Source organism: Lampetra fluviatilis, chromosome 3 (assembly GCF_964198595.1).
Source record: "Lampetra fluviatilis chromosome 3, kcLamFluv1.1, whole genome shotgun sequence".
NCBI classification, from domain to species: Eukaryota; Metazoa; Chordata; class Hyperoartia; order Petromyzontiformes; family Petromyzontidae; genus Lampetra; species Lampetra fluviatilis.
The window spans coordinates 1,021,841-1,043,869 of NC_136277.1; the positions used below are offsets into that span (position 1 = coordinate 1,021,841).

Here is a 22,029-nt window from a genome sequence, read left to right on the forward strand (position 1 = left end):
CTCTCGTGGCGCCGCGGGGGTAGTGAGGGAGGGGGCAGTGAGGGAGGGGGGAGGGAGGGGGCAGTGAGGGAGGGGGGAGGAGGGAAGGGGGAGGGGGGAGGAGGGAGGGGAGAGGAGGGAGGGGGAAAGGAGGGAGGGGGTAGTGAGGGAGGGGGGAGGGAGGGGGCAGTGAGGGAGGGGGGAGGAGGGAGGGGGAAAGGAGGGAGGGAGGGGGAAAGGAGGGAGGGAGTGGGTAGTGAGGGAGGGGGGAGGGAGTGGGTAGTGAGGGAGGGAGGGGGGAGGGAGGGGGGAGGGAGGGAGGGGGGGAGGAGGGAGGGGAGAGGAGGGAGGGGGAAAGGAGGGAGGGAGGGGGTAGTGAGGGAGGGGGGAGAGAGGGGGCAGTGAGGGAGGGGGGAGGAGGGAGGGGGGAAGGGGGAGGGGGGAGGAGGAGGGAGGGGGAAAGGAGGGAGGGAGTGGGTAGTGAGGGAGGGGGAAGGGAGGGAGTGGGTAGTGAGGGAGGGAGGGGTGAGGGAGGGAGGGGGGAGGGAGGGGGGAGGGAGGGAGGGGGGGAGGAGGAAGGGGAGAGGAGGGAGGGGGAAAGGAGGGAGGGGGTAGTGAGGGAGGGGGGGAGGAGGGAGGGGGAAAGGAGGGAGGGGGTAGTGAGGGAGGGGGGAGGGAGGGGGAAGTGAGGGAGGGGGGGGAGGAGGGAGGGGGAAAGGAGGGAGGGAGGGGGTAGTGAGGGAGGGGGAAGTGAGGGAGGGGGGGAGGAGGGAGGGGGAAAGGAGGGAGGGGGGAGGGAGGGGGTAGTGAGGGAGGGGGGGAGGAGGGAGGGGGAAGGAGGGAGGGAGGGGGAAAGGAGGGAGGGAGGGGGTAGTGAGGGAGGGGGGAGGGAGGGGGTAGTGAGGGAGGGAGGAGGGGGAACTGAGGGAGGGGGGGAGGGGGAACTGAGGGAGGGGGGGAGGGGGAACTGAGGGAGGGGGACACTGGGGGAGAAAGGGGGGGGAGACTGAGGAGGGGAGGGGGGCACTGAGGGGGGGGGGAGGGGGGCACTGAGGGGGGGGGGAGGGGGGCACTGAGGGAGGGGAGGGGGGCACTGACGGAGGGGGAAGGGGGAACTGAGGGAGGGGGTAGAGAGGGGGGGGGCACTGAGGGAGGGGGGGCACTGAGGGAGGGGGGTAGGGGAGGGGGGTAGGGGAGGGGGGTAGGAGAGGGCACTGAGGGAGGGGGAGGGAGGCACTGAGGAAGGGGGATAGGGGAGGGAGGGGGGCACTGGGGGAGGGGGGCACTGAGGGGGGAGGGAGGCACTGAGGGGGGAGGGAGGGGACACTGAGGGAGGGGGCACTGAAGGGGGGAGGGGGGTACTGAGGGAGGGGGAGGGAGGGGGCACTCAGGGGGGGTGTCACGTGGTGCCAGGTGATGTCGTCTGACGGTGCTGGCGTCTTGAGTGGCACTACGGCGTGACACGGCAGATGCTTTGATAAACAATTTATTGTAGATATCACGGATAGCCACCAACACCAGATATAGAGACGGAGATAATTACACGATAAAAGTTGATATTTTAAAATAAAATACTTTTGTTTTTGTGTGTGCGTGTAATGATTGTAACGTCCCGGCACGGCACATCCACGCTGCGTGTTGCACGATGTGTGCCGTGTACCTGGCCTGTCGTTGTTGTGGTGTTGTTGTTGTTGTGGTGTTGTTGTTGTGGTGTTGTTGCTGCTGCTGGTGTGGCGCTCCGCTTACCAGGGTGCCGTGCGGCGATTTGTCAGGTGCGCTGTGATGGCAGCGTGCTTTGTGGCAGTGTGCTTGGCGCCGTACGTGGTGGTGGTGGTGTGGCGTTCGACGCGTGATGACGTGCGTGGAGCGGTGTGTCGCGATGATGCGTGTGCCCCATGCCGCGCAGCGGTGGCAGTGTACGCAGCGCGGCGCGGGGGCCGTGGGGCACCCTCGGTGCACCATCCATGCTGGGCCACGGTGTGGACATGTCTCGCAGAGCTTCCAGCTGCCATCCGATCCGCGGCAGTGGCAAGGGTGTAGTGCTCCTTGCCGAGTTGCGTGCAAGCCGTGCATGCGTCTGCTCTCCGCGCGCGTCAAGGCCGACTGGTCAGACCACACAACCTCTACGCTGGACTCCCGCCCTCCCCCGTTGTATCATCCGGCAGGGCAGTCCGTAACGTGGCCGCCCTTCCCACGAAGGTGGCGGAGAGGCCCAAGTCACTCGGCAAAATTCCGGAGCTTGCACGGCCGCATCGGAGCCCGGCGTGCTCCGATGCGGGACTTTGCTTTCTAGAAAGCAGCACTAAGGTTGCCCCGCAGGAGCCGGTGGCAACTCCGTGCAGCAGAGGTCCAAGCAAGAATCAGAGACAGCTGCAGGACACAGGGAGCGTGTGTCCCCCCCCCACCCCCCCAGGCACTCACGGGGAACAGCGTTCCCAGGTATTGTACTCTCGTGGACGTAGCTGCCAGGCCGGGCTGCACGTCTAAGACGTCTCGAGCTCCGCTGTGACGACATGGACCCCGTGCAGAGCGAGGAGAGCACCCACGTGGACCCTGTGAAGCTGCCCCCCCGCCCCCCCCTACCCCGTAAACGACGCGAGGGCAGCGTTACCGATACACGAATTAACGTGCGGAGGGGGGGGGGGGAAATCGGCCGCCCATCTCATCAACAAAAAATATAAACCTGGGCGGGGTCCTCCAGTTACACAAGCAAAGTTAAATTCAAGGATAAGTCTGATTAAGAGATATAAGTAGCCGGGAGCGCGGCCGCACCCAAACTCGCCGCCGGCCCCCCCCCCCACCGGGGTCACCTCTGCAGCTGCACTTTCAGCATCTCCGCGGGACCCCATTAGCGATGGGAAATCCGCACACACCCGCGGATTCAAACGCAGTGCCCCCCCCCGTTCACGATTTAATCCCAACATCCAGACCACCGTCCGATTTCATTCTGGGTCCGACGGTGGGTTCCAGTTCTGGATTTTAACAATTCCAGTTTTAGTTCCAGATACGCTGCTGCTTCCTTCGCGGTGTCATTCCAGTTCCAGGAACGCTTCCCGTTGATTGGACGGCGTGGGCCGTTTGGAAGGCTCGTCCCCCGTAGTGGTTTCAGTCCCCGTTTGGGTTCCCAGTCGAGACCTCTCGGCGACGGCCGCCACAAGGACACAAAAATCCTCATCCCGCCGGCCTCGTGTGGCGGCGCCAAGCAGTCCCCCGCCCACCCCTCCCCCGCTAGGCCGCGTCGTCGTCGTCGTCGTCGGAGCTGCCCGCAGCGAGCCTGCACACGCAGGCACACGCACCGTCACGCCAGCTTGCACCACCTCTGCTCGTCGGCACAAGCGGCGCGCGGGCATCACGCGGGACAGAGCGCTCAAAGGAATATCACGGCCGCCCGTGCAGCAGGCGAGGGACCTCCAGATTTACCCATTTTTTCCACTGCCACATACCGAGCCGAGCCAGCGCAAGGGACAGCCGGTTTTCCACCGACCGTTTGCCGGGACCGAGCCGTGCCAAGCAGGCCTCGTGAGACCGAACGCCACGGCGCTCATTACCTCGACCGTGCTCACACAGCTTGTGCCACACTACTGCCAGCAATGCTTCCCAACTCAGCCCCATGCGTGGCACCGTCTCTCTGGCACAAGCAGGCCGAGCAGGGCGCAGGGGACTAGTGGCACAGGTGGCTTTCCACCGGTTTGGCAATCGACTCCACCAGACTTGGCAATCGACTCCACCAGACTTGGCAATCCTCTGTGGCCTTGCCTCTGTGTATCTATTGCGGTAACCCGTTAGGTTGGGTGAGGTGTTGGTAGAGGTGCGGTGTGTTGTGGTGTGTCGTGTGGTGAGGATGGGTGCCGTGCAACTGCGGCGAGCGTCTTTACGTGTTGTGCGTGCGTCGTGGTGGCATCCAATTCTCGGCTCCGTCTTCATCCGAATCCATCCCGTACCCGTCGCTGTCACCACACATACAAAGCACACACCACAACGGCGCTTGCACATGCCCGCCACTCATCGCCCTCACATCCCAGCACGTACCCCACATCCAGCTAAACAGACAACCCTTGTCAAGGCACAGGATTTGAAGAGGAAGGTTTTGAGTAGAGGCTGGAAAGCAGAGAGAGAGAAGGGACTAGGTGAAGTTGCCTTGGGGTGTGGGGCATAGTGGCTAACACGGGGAAGCCATGGACACCATGGAGGTAGGGCGGTGGCTTGAAGATGCGGAGTCAGGGCAGTAAGAGAAACCGAGGACATGGGGAGAGATTGGGAGACACAGAGGCATTCACACAAGGGCTGAACGATTTGGGGAAAATATCGAATTGCGATTTTTCTGACAATTTATCGCAAATCAAATCGCAATCGTAATATGTAAGTCAAACTTAAGTTCAATATTCACTGTGTAATAGATTTAAAACATGTGATGGAGCATTATCACATGATACGATCAAAATATGAATTGCTCTATATATTCTAATGCAAGGATTAGGACTTAAAAGATATGAATTGCTTCCAACATGTACTTATTCAAATGTTTTAATTGAAATATAACAATCAAACATAGAACAATTGTTCAATAAATAAAGTTACCATTATAAAAAATAAAAACAATTCCAATAAGAAAGTAATGGGACTTTTTAAAACATCAAAAGAATCGCAGCCTTTGCTATTTGCTAATTGCATTGTTTGAAATTGCGATTTCGATTTGAAATCGATTCATCGTTCAGCCCTATATTTCGATTTAAAGCTTTCGTGACTGCAGGGATTCATCTTCTTGGTTCTTTTGGTAAAGTCACGTAGAAGTCAAATAATAAAATAATAAAAATAAAACAATAAAATACAATTCTCACGACGTTTCGGCCACAACGCAAGCAGCCATCCTCAGGTAAAGAACAGGTCTGTCGGGAAGACAGCGTCGTGAGAATTATTTTATCATGTTTTATTTTTATTATTTTATTATTTCCCTTCTACGTGACTTTACCGAAAGAACCAAGAAGACGTTCAGCCCTAATTCACACACAGGGATTCAGCGACGGGGATTCAGAGACAGGGAGTCAGAGACAGGGATTCAGGACAGGGATTCAGAGACAGGGATTCAGAGACAGGACTCAGATGGATTGGGACCCCAGGAGGTATTAGGGGACCACGTCACTTCGGGACTCTAAGGAAAGGGGGAGGAGTCAGGGAGCCACACCTCTCCCCATCGTCACTCCCCAGCTCCGCCTCCAGCGCTGCCTGCAGCTCTGTGATTCGTCGGAAGGCCAGCTTCAACTCCGTTTGCGCACTCTGATTGGCCGCCTCCACCCGCTCCAGCTCCGCCTCCTGTGCAATATTAATGAGTCTCAGCAGACGTGGCAATCTCTGCTGGTCAATGGCCGTGAGGTTATGATGGAGTATGGTAATGGCATCTGACACACACGCACAATGACAAACACGATGAGCGAGCGGACAGTACGCCTTCCTTGAGACGCGTTGTGTCTCCGCGTAAATAACTAAAGCGTTCTTTTTTCCCGTACACATCCCACCGGCCACGCGGCCTTCTGAGATTGCGCAATTTCAGCGACATCAATTCTAGATTTGAAGTTTTCGTGACTGCAAGGATAACGTAGGTAAAAAACAAAATAACATAAATTAAAATGAAAACTACTAAATTAAAACAAATCACGACGTTTCGAAGGCAACACAAGCCTCCGTCATCAGGTGGCTGCTTCAGCTTCAGCGGCATCAGTTCAACACAAGCAAACTCCTTGACCGGCTTTAACATTCAGCGTCTTGTCAGCAGCCAAATCAGGCTTGCTTTGACCCAAAGGTGGTGAGAGAATAGCCAGATGCTCACACGTAAGGGCCCTCTCCTCTCTCTACACCCTGCCTGCTCCTGTGGTCGATTAGCCTTGGCCACCCAAGGTGAAACATTGCATTGAGATGATGTAGATTATTTCGCTGCTGTAAATCTCCACGTGACGATAAAGCCACTTTGTTGAGCTATCATTTGTGGCCAGGTTGCTTCTGAAAAAATAAGTTAATACCTCAGTGGGATATACCTGGTAAGATGACAATAGTTTTATTTGTATATTTTTAAGTGTTTTTTTTACACTTTCCTATACTTTGTACTTTCATCGCGTTTTTATATAATTTGTTGTTGCACCGTTCTGAAAACCGTGCCCCTGCTCGACGCCCGTGAAAAAGAGCTTGACAGCTCATCGGATTCCTCCAGCATAAATATTCTCATTCTTAGCGAAGCAAACATCGCGTGTTGTTATTCCTACTACCATGGTTGTATTCGCACCACAGGGCGGCCGCCAACACCGGGGACCAATCGCAGGGACCACCGCCAGCGCCCGTAAAGGACGGAGCTAATAAAATACCAAACCAGCGGCGCCGCCGGACGACAGGAGCCGTAAACCACCTCGTCGTGGACATTCGCAGCAACCTTGCACCCAAGATATTCCTCCAGCGGTGGCGTGACCCATCTGAGGATGTTCAAGTCGGTTTTGTTTAACGAGGGCGAGAGCCCGAGAGAGACCGGGACGAGAGCCTCGTTCCGCAAGGGGGAGCGGCGCTAGCGACGTGACGACGCGCGTGTGGGGGCGTGTGGATGCACGCACGGCGTGCGCCAGCTTGCGCAGCGCGTCCGCGTGCTTGTCCTCCGTGACGGCGGCCTCCTCGCGCAGCTCCCTCAGCTGCCTCTGCGCCGCCCGGGCTGTGTCCCCACGGCGGAGCTCCGCGTTGGGGCCGCTCTCCTTCTCCGAGGTGAGCTTCTCCACCGTCTCCCGAGAACGCGCCAGCTGGGACTGATGCACGCGCGCACACACAGACGCACGCATATTCGCCGCCCCAATCGCCAACTGTCAGTGGTGGTATCGGTGCAGGACTTGCGTCAGGATGTGGCGTCTCAGCGGTAGAGTTGAGCGGCTTGCAATCGGAAACTTTGCGACATTCAAAACCTGGCTGGCGGGTTGCATCGTGCAGTGCGCTAACCACTCACGACACCGCCGCTCCCCGGTACGCGACAACACGCGCGCACGGAAGCCAAGACACCCGCGTACCTCGACTCGGCGCGTAGCGCAGCGTTCGAGGTCCAGAGTCGCCGTGAGTTCGCGGACTCGAGCCTCCAGCCTCCCGACGACGGTGCGCTCCACGCTCGACTGCTGCAGCTCCAGCAGAGCTCCCTCCAGCCCCGACACCTGCAGCAGCACACACAGCAGCAGCAGCATCAGCAGCAGCTCCTCACCACAAGGCCCGCCGCTCCACTCCTCTGCATTCTCCACCACCATCTGTGCTCACTTGCCCTCGCTGCCACGCTCACCGATCGCGGTCACTCGCACTGCGCGAACAAAGAAGGCACTGGCGCTATGCACTTGTAAATCCAGACTGTCAACTAATTTCTTTCGAACTGCTATTTGTGTTTAGTTTGTTGTCCTTTCACGGTTAGCTACGTACGTTGCGAATTAGTTTCGACATATTTATACATCCTCATGAATGCAACACACCACCACCACCACGATGACGACCAGCATCGCCACCTCGTTTGCCACCATCCCCAGCCGCCACCCACCGCCACCCAGAAGTCGCAACCAGGTACCCGATACCCGTACCCTACCCGATACCCGGCTACCCGTACCCGGCCGGGTACGGGTAGCCGTTTGCGACCCTGGTGCGGCCGGGTACGGGTAGGCCGTGAGTCACTGGTGAGTAACCGTTTGTCACTCATTTCCCAACATGTTGTCTCTTCTCACAATAAAAGTTCCTAGAATCAAGCTACCCGCGCCTGCAACATGGCTTCATCCCAGAGGTCGCAAACAGGTACCCGATACCCGTACCCTACCCGCACCCGGCCGGGTACGGGTACCCGTTTGCGACCCTGGTGCGGCCGGGTACGGGTAAGGAATCAAAACCCGTTTGCGACCTCTGCCGCCACCCCTCCCCGGCGGCCTGCGTCCCCCCCCCCCCCCGCGCCCTCGCGCTCACCTTGCTCTGCAGCTCTTGCCGCTCCCTCTTCACCTCGTCCACCTCCGCCCGCACCTCCTCCAGCCGCAGCGCGTCCTGCGTAGCCTGCAGCAGCACCCGCCGCGTCATCGCCGCGGCAACTACATTAGCGCCACAGCGACCGCGATGCATTTCCCGCGTGATAAGCGACTTTGTTGGGCTGTCATTTGTGGGCAGGTCGCTTCTGAGAAGTAAGTTAATACCTCAATGGGCTTTACCTCGTGAGATACAAATCGTTTAGTTGCATTCGAATATATATTTTTAAGTGATTTCTTTAACTTTCTTGTACTTTGCACCGCATTCGTGTTTTTGTATCGTTTGTTGGTGTGACGTTCTTACCCCGTGCCTCCTGCAGTTATTAATAAATATTCCGATTACGATTCTGACCATCTTCACGGCAGCCACTATAACCAAGCTTACGCACAATTGAAACCTCCTTTGCCAGTAGCAAAACGATAAAGTTTTTTTACCCTTTTATCTGGCAACAAAACTGACACTTTTTTTTTTACAAGGAGTCATGTTTGCATTGACCACAATACCTGCGGTCGGAATGCAAAAAAAAACACAACTCTGATAATGTATGCACTGTCCTTGAAATTGATTGGTCCACACCCGAGACAGCTTTTCTTAGAGCCTAGTCTCACATGGTGTTGGACCAGATTACGCCAAAAGGCGCACAACTCAAAGACAATGCACTATAAAGTACGAGAGCTCGGGTTAAGCATTTACACCATTGGAACCTCCTTTGCCAGTAGCAAAATATAATTGTTTTTTTTACCCTTTTAGCTGGCAACAAAAGCTTACGCACACAACCCCTGAACCGCATCCGCTGCACAAACCACGGCAGAAGATGCCCAGATACTTGACGCTGATGACAATGATGAAGAGATTCCGTAGACTGTGGCCACCACCGAGTCTTAAGAGAGCCAGGGATTGGCTCAGTGCCCCACCGCATCGTGCCGCCCCCCCTCCCCCACCGCGCTCCACCTGTGCAATGAACGCCTTGTGTTTGCGCAGCGTCTCCGTGGAGTCTTCCTCGGCCTCCTCCGCGCGGTTCTGCAGCTCGTTCACCTCCCGCTGCAGGAGGCTCAGCTGCTCCTCCGCCTGCAAAGACAAAGATCCCCCCCCCCCATGTAGCCTTAACAGACTGTTGGGGCAAGTGCTGTTAGCGAGCGGCACCCACGAAGGCCGGCACGGCACACGAGCGGCTGAGTCTACCTAGGGGAGGCCCAGGAGCGGTTTAGATCATCGTGACTGGTGTTGGCCGTGAGCAGGAATCGAATTCGGTTCGCCGGGTTCGTCGTGAAAGCGCGCTAACCGCCATGCTACACGCACACACGCGCGCACAGGATAAAGATACCCCCCCCCCCGCCCCGTGGCCTTAAAAGACTCGTGGGACAAGTGCTGTTTGCGAGCAGCACCTACGTAGGCCAAGGTGGCACACACGCGGAGATGGCCGTCAGCAGTCGTCGTCCTACGGACATACCCGGCCCTGCCATATGAATGCAGAATTGACACCACTGGCTCAGTGCTGTAAATGGAAGATGACCACCGCCACAATGTTCATTTGAGCCGGAGTTCACTTTCGATGTTTTGCAATCCTGGTTGGTGAAGGTAGGGAGCATAGATGCTGCAGCGGAGTGCAGTACAACGAACGACGGACTGTGCCGCACGACGTGGTGGCGACGAACAACGGCAGGGGGGGGGGGGGGCGGTGGGGTCAGGTGTCGGGGTGGGGGGGTCAGGCGGGGAGGGGGGAGCCGCTACCTGCTGGCGTGCCCTCTTCTCCTCGTCGAGCGACGTCACCGCCTCCTCCAGCTCCCTCTCCAGCGCCTTCCTCGACTTGACCGCCGCCGCGCACGCCAGCTCAGCCTCCTCCAGCTGCACGCCGTCACACGTGCGTCACACGTGCGTCACGTGCCGTCACGCGCCGTCACGCGTGCGTCACGCGCCGTCACGCGTGCGTCACGCGCCGTCACGCGTGCGTCACGCGTGCGTCACGCGCCGTCACACGCGCCGTCACGCGTACGTCACGCGTGAGTCACACGTGCGTCACGCGCCGTCACACACCATCACACGTGCGTCACACGTGCGTCACACGTGCGTCACGCGTGCGTCACGCGTGCGTCACACGTGCATCGCACGTGCGTCACACGTACGTCACACGCGCGTCACACGTGCGTCACGCGCCGTCACACGTCGTCACACGCCTATGCGAGGGGGGGGTGATACTCAATCCCCGTACAGGTGGACATTAATCCACCTGCTCTACTTCCGTACTATGGCGAACAAGAAGATGGAAAACAAACCTGAACACATCCACACACGCCTTCCTGCCTCGCCACACACCACCACACACCGCACACACCGCACACTCCACACACCGCACACTCCACACACCGCACACTCCACACACCGCACACTCCACACACCGCACACTCCACACACCGCACACTCCACACACCGCACACTCCACACACCGCACACTCCACACACCGCACACTCCACACACCGCACACTCCACATTCCACACACCGCACACTCCACACACCACACACTCCACACACCGCACACACCGCACACCGCACACACCGCACACCCCGCACACACCGCACACACCGCACACACCACACACACCACACACACCACACACCGCACATTCCACACACCGCACACTCCACACACCGCACACACCACATTCCACACACCGCACACACCGCACACCGCACACACCGCACACCGCACACACCGCACACACCGCACACACCACACACACACACCACAACCCACCGCACCTCACTCCGGTGCACCCAACCAAAACCCACCCCCACCGCACGCGTCCCGTGACTCCGCTCCACACATCCTCCCTCCCAGCCCCTGCCGTCGCCTCCACCTCGTCGTCGCCGCCCCTGCCCACCTGGCTCTTGAGCGTGGCCACCTCCTTGCGGGAGGAGTTCTTCTCCGAGAGGTGGGCGCACAACGTCTGCGCGTCGTTGAGCAGCGCCCGCGTGCGCCGCAGCTCCAGCCGCAGCGTCCGCTCGGCCTCCACGTCCCGCGAGCTCGCCTGCACGCACGCACGCGAGCGCGCCACGCACGTGAGCCGCGCGTGCAGAACTGGCGTACGACGACAAAGATTCCCGCCCCATGCAGTCTTTAAAGCAGACCAGAGGTCGCAACCGGGTACCCGATACCCGTACCCTACTTGATACCCGGCTACCCGTACCCAGCCGGGTACGGGTACCCGTTTGCGACCCTGGTGCGGCCGGGTACGGGTAGGCCGTGAGTCACTGGTGAGTCACCGTTTGTCACTAATTTCCCAACGTCTTGTCTCTTCTCACAATTCAAGTTCCTAGAATCAACCCACCCGCGCCTGCAACATGGCTTCATCCCAGAGGTCGCACTCGGGTACCCGATACCCGTACCCTACCCGTACCCGGCCGAGTACGGGTAGGGTACGGGTACCCGTTTGCGACCATGGTGCGGCCGGGTACGGGTACGGGTAAGAAATCAAAACTCGTTTGCGACCTCTGAAGCAGACTGCTGGAGCAACGTTGTTGCTGGGGAGGCGGGTGGCCGGCAGCACACCCGGTCACGAAGACAAAGTTCCCCGTATAGCCCGAGCAGACGTTGGGGGCAAGTGCTGTTCCCGAGCCCCTACGAAGGCTGGCGGGGCCCATGAGCGTGGGGGAGTGGGTGGTGCCAGCACCACACCCGGCCGCCTTTGTCTCCCCAGTGCTGATGTTAACACACCGCACCGGGTACTCGTTGTTTAAGGCCGAGTTGACCAAGGGAAAGGTCGAGGACAGTTTCGGATATTGGTCATCGATGTCGGCCACGAGCATTGCCGGGATCGTAGCACAATGTGCTAACCGCTGCACCGCCGCTCCCCACATAGCTGACACACACAGCACACACAGCACAGCAGACAACAGCGCATGGCTCGCACAACCAGTGTAGGGCTCAGCTCCGAGCGCGACCGGCGTGCCGACAGATGCACATGGCCTGGCACAAGCGTCGTGGTGACGTCACCGCCACTTAGTGGCGAATGGCGGTTGTTGTTGCGTGTGAGTGTGTGCGCGTGTGCACGTGCACATGCGTGTGTGAGAGCCGCCATCACCTGCTCCCCGACAGCAGCCAGCTTGGCCTCCAGCTCCCGCCGCTCCTTCAGGATTTTCTGCTTCTCCTCCGCCTCCTCGTCCAGCTGCATCTCCATCTGCCTGAGCTGCGCGCACAAACCGCACACGCACGTCCGCAATCGCACACGAAGCAAACACGAAGATCCCACCCGGCCCGCCGACCCCGCCCCGAGCAGTCAACGGGTCGTCAGCGAGCTCCAGTGAAAGCTGGCACGGCACACGAGGGGGTCGGAGGCCAGCACCACGCACGGCCACCTTTGTCTCCCTTGTGGCGATATTACACACTGCACCAGGTGGTGATTTAAGGCTGAGTAGACCTAGGAGAGACCCAAGACCAGGTCAGATAATCGCCACCGGTGTTGGCCGTGAGCTAGAATCGAACTCTGATGAGCGGCTTTATCTGCGCAGCACGCTGTATGTATGTGTAACGACAGGGGAGTCAGCCTGCAGTGTGAGTGGACTGGTGGCCACGGGAGGTAATGACAGGGGAGTCAGCCTGCAGTGTGAGTGGACTAGTGGCCACGGGAGGTAATGACAGGGGAGTCAGCCTGCAGTGTGAGTGGACTGGTGGCCACGGGAGGTAATGACAGGGGAGTCAGCCTGCAGTGTGAGTGGACTGGTGGCCACGGGAGGTAATGACAGGGAAGTCAGCCTGCAGTGGGAGTGGACTGGTGGCCACGGGAGGTAATGACAGGGAAGTCAGCCTGCAGTGGGAGTGGACTAGTGGCCACGGGAGGTAATGACAGGGGAGTCAGCCTGCAGTGTGAGTGGACTGGTGGCCACGAAAGGTAATGACAGGGGAGTCAGCCTGCAGTGTGAGTGGACTAGTGGCCACGGGAGGTAATGACAGGGGAGTCAGCCTGCAGTGGGAGTGGACTAGTGGCCACGGGAGGTAATGACAGGGGAGTCAGCCTGCAGTGTGAGTGGACTGGTGGCAACGGGAGGTAATGACAGGGGAGTCAGCCTGCAGTGTGAGTGGACTAGTGGCCACGGGAGGTAATGACAGGGGAGTCAGCCTGCAGTACGAGTGGACTGGTGGCCACGGGAGGTAATGACAGGGGAGTCAGCCTGCAGTGGGAGTGGACTGGTGGCCACGGGAGGTAATGACAGGGGGAGTCAGCCTGCAGTGTGAGTGGACTGGTGGCCACGGGAGGTAATGACAGGGGAGTCAGCCTGCAGTGTGAGTGGACTGGTGGCCACGGGAGGTAATGACAGGGGAGTCAGCCTGCAGTGTGAGTGGACTAGTGGCCATGGGAGGTAATGACAGGGGAGTCAGCCTGCAGTGGGAGTGGACTGGTGGCCACGGGAGGTAATGACAGTGGAGTCAGCCTGCAGTGTGAGTGGACTGGTGGCCACGGGAGGTAATGACAGGGGGAGTCAGCCTGCAGTGGGAGTGGACTGGTGGCCACGGGAGGTAATGACAGGGGAGTCAGCCTGCAGTGTGAGTGGACTGGTGGCCACGGGAGGTAATGACAGGGGAGTCAGCCTGCAGTGTGAGTGGACTAGTGGCCATGGGAGGTAATGACAGGGGAGTCAGCCTGCAGTGGGAGTGGACTAGTGGCCACGGTAGGTAATGACAGGGGAGTCAGCCTGCAGTGTGAGTGGACTGGTGGCCACGGGAGGTAATGACAGGGGGAGTCAGCCTGCAGTGTGAGTGGACTGGTGGCCACGGGAGGTAATGACAGGGGGAGTCAGCCTGCAGTGTGAGTGGACTGGTGGCCACGGGAGGTAATGACAGGGGAGTCAGCCTGCAGTGTGAGTGGACTGGTGGCCACGGGAGGTAATGACAGGGGAGTCAGCCTGCAGTGTGAGTGGACTAGTGGCCACGGGAGGTAATGACAGGGGAGTCAGCCTGCAGTGTGAGTGGACTGGTGGCCACGGGAGGTAATGACAGGGAAGTCAGCCTGCAGTGGGAGTGGACTGGTGGCCACGGGAGGTAATGACAGGGAAGTCAGCCTGCAGTGGGAGTGGACTAGTGGCCACGGGAGGTAATGACAGGGGAGTCAGCCTGCAGTGTGAGTGGACTGGTGGCCACGGGAGGTAATGACAGGGGAGTCAGCCTGCAGTGTGAGTGGACTAGTGGCCACGGGAGGTAATGACAGGGGAGTCAGCCTGCAGTGGGAGTGGACTAGTGGCCACGGGAGGTAATGACAGGGGAGTCAGCCTGCAGTGTGAGTGGACTGGTGGCCACGGGAGGTAATGACAGGGGAGTCAGCCTGCAGTGTGAGTGGACTAGTGGCCACGGGAGGTAATGACAGGGGAGTCAGCCTGCAGTACGAGTGGACTGGTGGCCACGGGAGGTAATGACAGGGGAGTCAGCCTGCAGTGGGAGTGGACTGGTGGCCACGGGAGGTAATGACAGGGGGAGTCAGCCTGCAGTGTGAGTGGACTGGTGGCCACGGGAGGTAATGACAGGGGAGTCAGCCTGCAGTGTGAGTGGACTGGTGGCCACGGGAGGTAATGACAGGGGAGTCAGCCTGCAGTGTGAGTGGACTAGTGGCCATGGGAGGTAATGACAGGGGAGTCAGCCTGCAGTGGGAGTGGACTGGTGGCCACGGGAGGTAATGACAGTGGAGTCAGCCTGCAGTGTGAGTGGACTGGTGGCCACGGGAGGTAATGACAGGGGGAGTCAGCCTGCAGTGGGAGTGGACTGGTGGCCACGGGAGGTAATGACAGGGGAGTCAGCCTGCAGTGTGAGTGGACTGGTGGCCACGGGAGGTAATGACAGGGGAGTCAGCCTGCAGTGTGAGTGGACTAGTGGCCATGGGAGGTAATGACAGGGGAGTCAGCCTGCAGTGGGAGTGGACTAGTGGCCACGGTAGGTAATGACAGGGGAGTCAGCCTGCAGTGTGAGTGGACTGGTGGCCACGGGAGGTAATGACAGGGGAGTCAGCCTGCAGTGTGAGTGGACTGGTGGCCACGGGAGGTAATGACAGGGGGAGTCAGCCTGCAGTGTGAGTGGACTGGTGGCCACGGGAGGTAATGACAGTGGAGTCAGCCTGCAGTGTGAGTGGACTGGTGGCCACGGGAGGTAATGACAGGGGGAGTCAGCCTGCAGTGTGAGTGGACTGGTGGCCACGGGAGGTAATGACAGGGGAGTCAGCCTGCAGTGTGAGTGGACTGGTGGCCACGGGAGGTAATGACAGGGGGAGTCAGCCTGCAGTGGGAGTGGACTGGTGGCCACGGGAGGTAATGACAGTGGAGTCAGCCTGCAGTGTGAGTGGACTGGTGGCCACGGAAACACCTCTTGCAGAGGGGTTTCCGCCTGTTCGAGTGAACGTGTCAACAATAAAGAAACCATCATCCTAAGACGTGCGTGTCAAGTCGTCATTACATATGCATGACTGTATCTACGTTGGGTTTCTTTCACACTGCACTCAGCCAACCGTGCTAATCGCAGGTGCTACCCGCCGCACTGCTGTGCGCGTGTGCCTACACGCAGACGCGCACACACACACACGTGTGGGCACGCAGACTCAAGGGCGAGGCGAAACGAGTGTAACGGAGGAATTTTCTCGCGCTCCGGAGAGCGGAGCTGGCACGACGCGGCACCTTCTTCTGGCAGGCGAGCCGCGTCTCCTCCACCTCCTCGTCCCGAGACTCCAGCTCCTTGTGATGCGACTGCCTCAGCGTTTCCAGCGCCATCTCGCTGCGCAGCTTCGCCTGCACCGCACCACCGCACCACCGCGCCACCGTCACCGCGCCACCGTCACCGCAGCCCCGCGTGGCGCGCCACACCGCCGGGCGAGACCCCCACCACATCCCATGCGCATCGTTCAACACGCACAGAACACCGCAGCTCACATACATCACACACGCGTGTGTGTGATACAGCACGCAGGAATTACCACACACCACACTGTTCCTCATGACCCAGTGTAGTAACCGTGTCCCGTGACCCCACGGTCCCATGCCCCCCGTGTGACCCCTCAGTGCCGTGGCCCCATGTGACCCCCCCACAAGCCCCCGACGTGCCTGCTCGAGAATCTGGATGGTCCCCGCCTGCTCGTCCAACTCCTCCTCCTGCTCCTTGGTCTTGCCCTCCAGCTCCCGCACCGTCTTGCGCAGCCGAGCCACCGACGCCTCGTCTGAGCGCAACCGCACGAGTCCCGACCACACAACCGCACGCGACGGATAAACGCGAGCGACGGGGGATTCCGAGCAGCGGCCGGGAGCGCGGGGCCCGGGGGCCGGGCCTTCGGGGTGGTGGCCGCAGAATTAGAAAGCGCTCGGGACGCACGCAACGCGGCCGTGTTTGCCGGGGAACCTACAAACAATCAGCGTCCCCTCTCCAGGAAGGTCCACTCGCAAGGTCAGAGGAGACTTTATGCTGCTCAAACGAGCGCCGAGCGATCGGTGCTCATCCCCCGTTTGCAGCCCTGCAGGAACCAGTGGTGGAAATTCCACATTCCTATGGCAAGAGCGAAGAAATCTACGGGACAATCCTGTAATCTGGACCGGGAATTAAACTCGATCCGGCCGTGCCACCCAGCCACATCTCCCACTCCTGGTTACGTTAACATCGGAGCGAGACGCTTAGAATTCTCCCTCTGGACCCAGGGAGCACACACAGAAGGCCCTTGCCAAGCAGCTTCAACTGGGCACATCATGCAGACGACTGGAGACTGAATGTGACATCATCGCGGCCTGATTAAAAAACAACATGAACAACGGCCGCCAATCACCACTCAGTGGCGGCGACGTCCCATCGGAGGCCTCGCGAATAGTCGGAGGCTCCTTGGTCGGAGGTCACGGCACAGACCCAGCACTTATTTCACTGACCGAGAGGACTGGCAGATGCACCCCACCACCTGCGCTCCTCACTATTTCGACTCTAGCACGCGCGCACACGAGGGCGCACCCTTAGACTCCTGAGACGACACCGTCTCCAGCTCCGCCTCCAACGACTCCACCTTCTGCTGCAGCGACGCCACCTGCAGCTCCGAGTCCTGCACGGTGGGGGCAGCGGATGGCGGGGACGCACGCGGGCACAGACACAAGGACACACGCGGGTTACACGAGGAACACACAAGGAGACCGACGGGATACAGACAAGGGCAGAGGCGGGGACATGTGGACACACGCACGGGTCGCACATGGAGACAGACAGGGTCCTGCACGTGGACACGCGGATAACATAGCGACACGTGCGGACAAAAGCGGGGGCAGACATAAGACACACAAACGAGGACACGCACACGGAGACACACACGGGGACACATACGGGCACTCGCCGCGCGGCATTGCGCGTGTACCTGGAGCTGCGTGCGGAGGCCGTGGGCGTCCGTGGCCACGGTGTCTTTGTCGCGTAGCACGCGCTCGCGGGTCTGCCTCTCCGACCGCGCCTCCTCCTGCGCCTGGGCCAGCTCCGTGTCAAACCTGCGCACGCACAGCGATGGCATCGCGACATGACGACATCGCGACATCGACGTGTGGTTGCAAGCACTTTCAAGCCATTTAAGAACGGTTGCACGTGGTCGAATGGTTACAAACGGTTACATCCGGACGCGTGGTTGCGCTTGGTTGCACGTGGCTACACGGTTATGCGTGGTCACGTGTGGCTGCACGTTTACGAATGCTCACAAGTTGCACGCAGTTGCACGGCCGCGAACGGTCGAACGCGGTCGCGTGCGTTTGCGTGCGATTTCCCGTGGATGCGAGCGATTGCGTGCGATTGCGTGCGGTTGCGTGTAATAGCGCGCGATTGCGCGCTATTTCCGGCGGTCGCCCTGCACCTGCGCTGCTTCTTCTCGAGCTCGGCGTTGCGCGCCGCCAACGCGTCCACCTGCAGCTTGGTGTCCTGCAGCTCGGCGGTGAGCCGCGCGGCGCGGCGCTTCGCCTGCTGCAGGGCACGCTCCATGTCCTCGCCGTCCGCCTGCACGTCCGCCATCTAGAGCGCGCGGGGCCACGCGGAGAGACAAACATCCCCTCCTCCATGTCGCCATCGACAAGGCCTGGGCCTCCCTGCCGTGTCCCCCACCCACCCACCCCCCCCCCCACCCACCCCCCCCCCCACCCACCCCCCCCCTCCTCCTCCTCCTCTCACCTTGCGCTCGAGCTGGCGCCGGAGCTGCGTCTCGGCCTGCAGCTGCTCCTCCGCCTCCTGCTGCAGCCGGCGCCGCTCCAGCTCCGCGTCGCGCTTGACGCGCGCGAGACGCGCGTTCCACGCCGCCCCTGGCAGCGTCACACCACCACGCCACGTCACGCCGTGCCACACGCCGCACCGTGCCACACGCCGCACCGTGCCACCGCCCCACGCAGCACACTTGCAGAGACTCGCCTATTCTCATTCACGCACGTGTAGACACCCACGCACGCACGCACGCACGCGTGCCTGCTCCGTACCCGCGTCATCGTCGTCGTCGCCGCCTTCATCTCCCCCCGTGACGTCCGACTCCAGCAGCCGCGACTGGAGACTCGACACCGACTCCAGCTGCCGGCGCACAGTCTCCAGCTGGGCCTGCACACACACACACACCACCACATTAACACACACACACACACCACCACCACAATAACACACACACCACCACCACAATAACACACACACACACACACCACCACGTTAATACACATACACACACCACCACGTTAATACACATACACACACCACCACCACGATAACACACACACACACACCACCACGTTAACACACACACACACACACCACCACGTTAACACACACACACACCACCACCACGATAACACACACACACACACCACCACCACGATAACACACACACACACACACCACCACGATAACACACACACACACACACCACCACGTTAACACACACACACACACACCACTACCACGATAACACACACACACACATCACCACCACGATAACACACACCACCACCACGATAACACACACACACACACCACCACGATAATACACATACACACCACGTTAACACACAAACATACACCACCACGTTAACACACACACACACACACCACCACCACGATAACACACACGCCACGTTAACACCACGATAACACACACCCCCACCACGATAACACACACACACACACACCACGTTAACACACACACACACACCACCACCACGATAACTAACACACACACACACCACCACCACGATAACACACACACCACCACGATAACACACACACACACCACCACGATAACACACACACGCCACGTTAACACACCACGATAACACACACCACCACCACGATAACACACACACACACACCACGATAACACACACACACCACCACCACGATAACACACACACACACACCACCACCACGATAACACACACACACACACCACCACCACGATAACACACACACACACACCACCACCACGTTAACACACACACACCACCACGATAACACACACACCACCACGATAACACACACACCACCACGTTAACACACACACACACCACCACCACGATAACACACACACACACACCACGTTAACACACACACACCACCACGATAACACACACCACCACCACGATAACACACACACACCACCACGATAACACACACCACCACCACGATAACACACACACACACCACCACCACGATAACACACACACACACACACACCACGATAACACACACACACACCACCACGATAACACACACACACACCACCACGATAACACACACACACACCACGTTAACACACACACACACCACCACGATAACACACACACACACCACCACGATAACACACACACACACACCACGATAACACACACACACACACCACGATAACACACACACACACCACCACGATAACACACACACACACCACCACGATAACACACACACCACCACCACGATAACACACACACACACACCACGTTAACACACACACACACCACGTTAACACACACACACACCACGTTAACACACATGCCACCACGATAACACACACACACCACCACGTTAACACACACACCACCACGTTAACACACACACACCACCACGTTAACACACACACACCACCACGATAACACACACACACACCACGATAACACACACACACACACCACGATAACACACACACACCACCACGATAACACACACACACACACCACGTTAACACACACACACCACCACGAAAACACACACACACCACGTTAACACACACACACCACGTTAACACACACACACCACCACCACGATAACACACACACACACCACGATAACACACACACACGACCACCACGATAACACACACACCACGTTAACACACACACACCACCACGTTAACACACACACACCACCACGATAATACACACACACCACCACGATAACACACACACACACCACGTTAACACACACACACACACCACGTTAACACACACACACCACCACCATGATAACACACACACACACCACGATAACACACACACACCACCACGTTAACACACACACACACACACACCACGTTAACACACACACCACCACCATGATAACACACACACCACGATAACACACACACACCACCACGTTAACACACACACACCACCACGATAATACACACACACCACCACGATAACACACACACACACCACCACGATAACACACACACACCACCACGATAATACACACACACCACCACGATAACACACACACACACCACGATAACACACACACACCACGATAACACACACACACCACCACGATAACACACACACACCACCACGATAACACACACACACCACCACGATAACACACACACACACCACCACGATAATACACACACACCACCACGATAACACACACACACACCACCACGATAACACACACACACACCACCACGATAACACACACACACCACCACGATAACACACACACACACACCACCACGATAACACACACACACACACCACCACGATAACACACACACACACACCACCACGATAACACACACACACACCACCACGATAATACACACACACCACCACGATAACACACACACACACCACCACGATAATACACACACACACCACCACGATAACACACACACACACCACCACGATAACACACACACACCACCACGATAATACACACACACACCACCACGATAACACACACACACCACCACGATAACACACACACACCACCACGATAATACACACACACACCACCACGATAACACACACACACCACCACGATAACACACACACACCACCACGATAACACACACACACCACCACCACGATAACACACACACACACCACCACGATAACACACACACACCACCACGATAACACACACACACACCACCACGATAATACACACACACACCACCACGATAACACACACACACCACCACGATAACACACACACACCACCACCACGATAACACACACACACCACCACGATAACACACACACACCACCACCATAATACACACACACACCACCACGATAACACACACACACCACCACGATAACACACACACACACCACCACGATAACACACACACACACACCACCACGATAACACACACACACACCACCACGATAATACACACACACCACCACGATAACACACACACACACCACCACGATAACACACACACACACCACCACGATAACACACACACACCACCACGATAATACACACACACCACCACCACGATAACACACACACACCACCACGATAATACACAAACACCACCACGATAACACACACACACCACCACGATAACACACACACACCACCACGATAATACACACACACACCACCACGATAACACACACACACCACCACGATAACACACACACACCACCACCACGATAACACACACACACCACCACGATAACACACACACACCACCACCATAACACACACACACCACCACGATAACACACACACACCACCACGATAACACACACACACCACCACCATAACACACACACACCACCACGATAATACACACACACC

The 22,029-nt window shown here is 58.3% G+C and overlaps 1 protein-coding gene across 2 annotated transcripts in view; it reads right to left on the reverse strand.

Moving 5' to 3' along the window:
- Positions 1-1,449: 1,449 nt before the first annotated feature.
- The window catches only part of LOC144950913 (unconventional myosin-XVIIIa-like), a 47,311-nt gene continuing 26,731 nt past the window's right edge, over positions 1,450-22,029 (reverse strand). For both annotated transcript variants that reach the window (XM_078881095.1, XM_078881085.1), the window contains exons 32-48: positions 18,435-18,549; positions 18,136-18,263; positions 17,825-17,979; positions 17,345-17,468; positions 16,951-17,038; positions 16,065-16,177; positions 15,642-15,752; positions 12,071-12,175; positions 10,871-11,017; positions 9,721-9,834; positions 8,941-9,057; positions 7,936-8,019; positions 7,014-7,151; positions 6,573-6,758; positions 5,162-5,289; positions 3,855-3,926; positions 1,450-3,253 (exon numbers count right to left, since the gene is read on the reverse strand). In XM_078881095.1, coding sequence (XP_078737221.1) covers positions 3,208-3,253; positions 3,855-3,926; positions 5,162-5,289; positions 6,573-6,758; positions 7,014-7,151; positions 7,936-8,019; positions 8,941-9,057; positions 9,721-9,834; positions 10,871-11,017; positions 12,071-12,175; positions 15,642-15,752; positions 16,065-16,177; positions 16,951-17,038; positions 17,345-17,468; positions 17,825-17,979; positions 18,136-18,263; positions 18,435-18,549 — 1,971 coding nt within the window. In that variant the 3' untranslated portion in view covers positions 1,450-3,207. The remainder of the gene's footprint in view (positions 3,254-3,854; positions 3,927-5,161; positions 5,290-6,572; positions 6,759-7,013; positions 7,152-7,935; positions 8,020-8,940; positions 9,058-9,720; positions 9,835-10,870; positions 11,018-12,070; positions 12,176-15,641; positions 15,753-16,064; positions 16,178-16,950; positions 17,039-17,344; positions 17,469-17,824; positions 17,980-18,135; positions 18,264-18,434; positions 18,550-22,029) is intronic.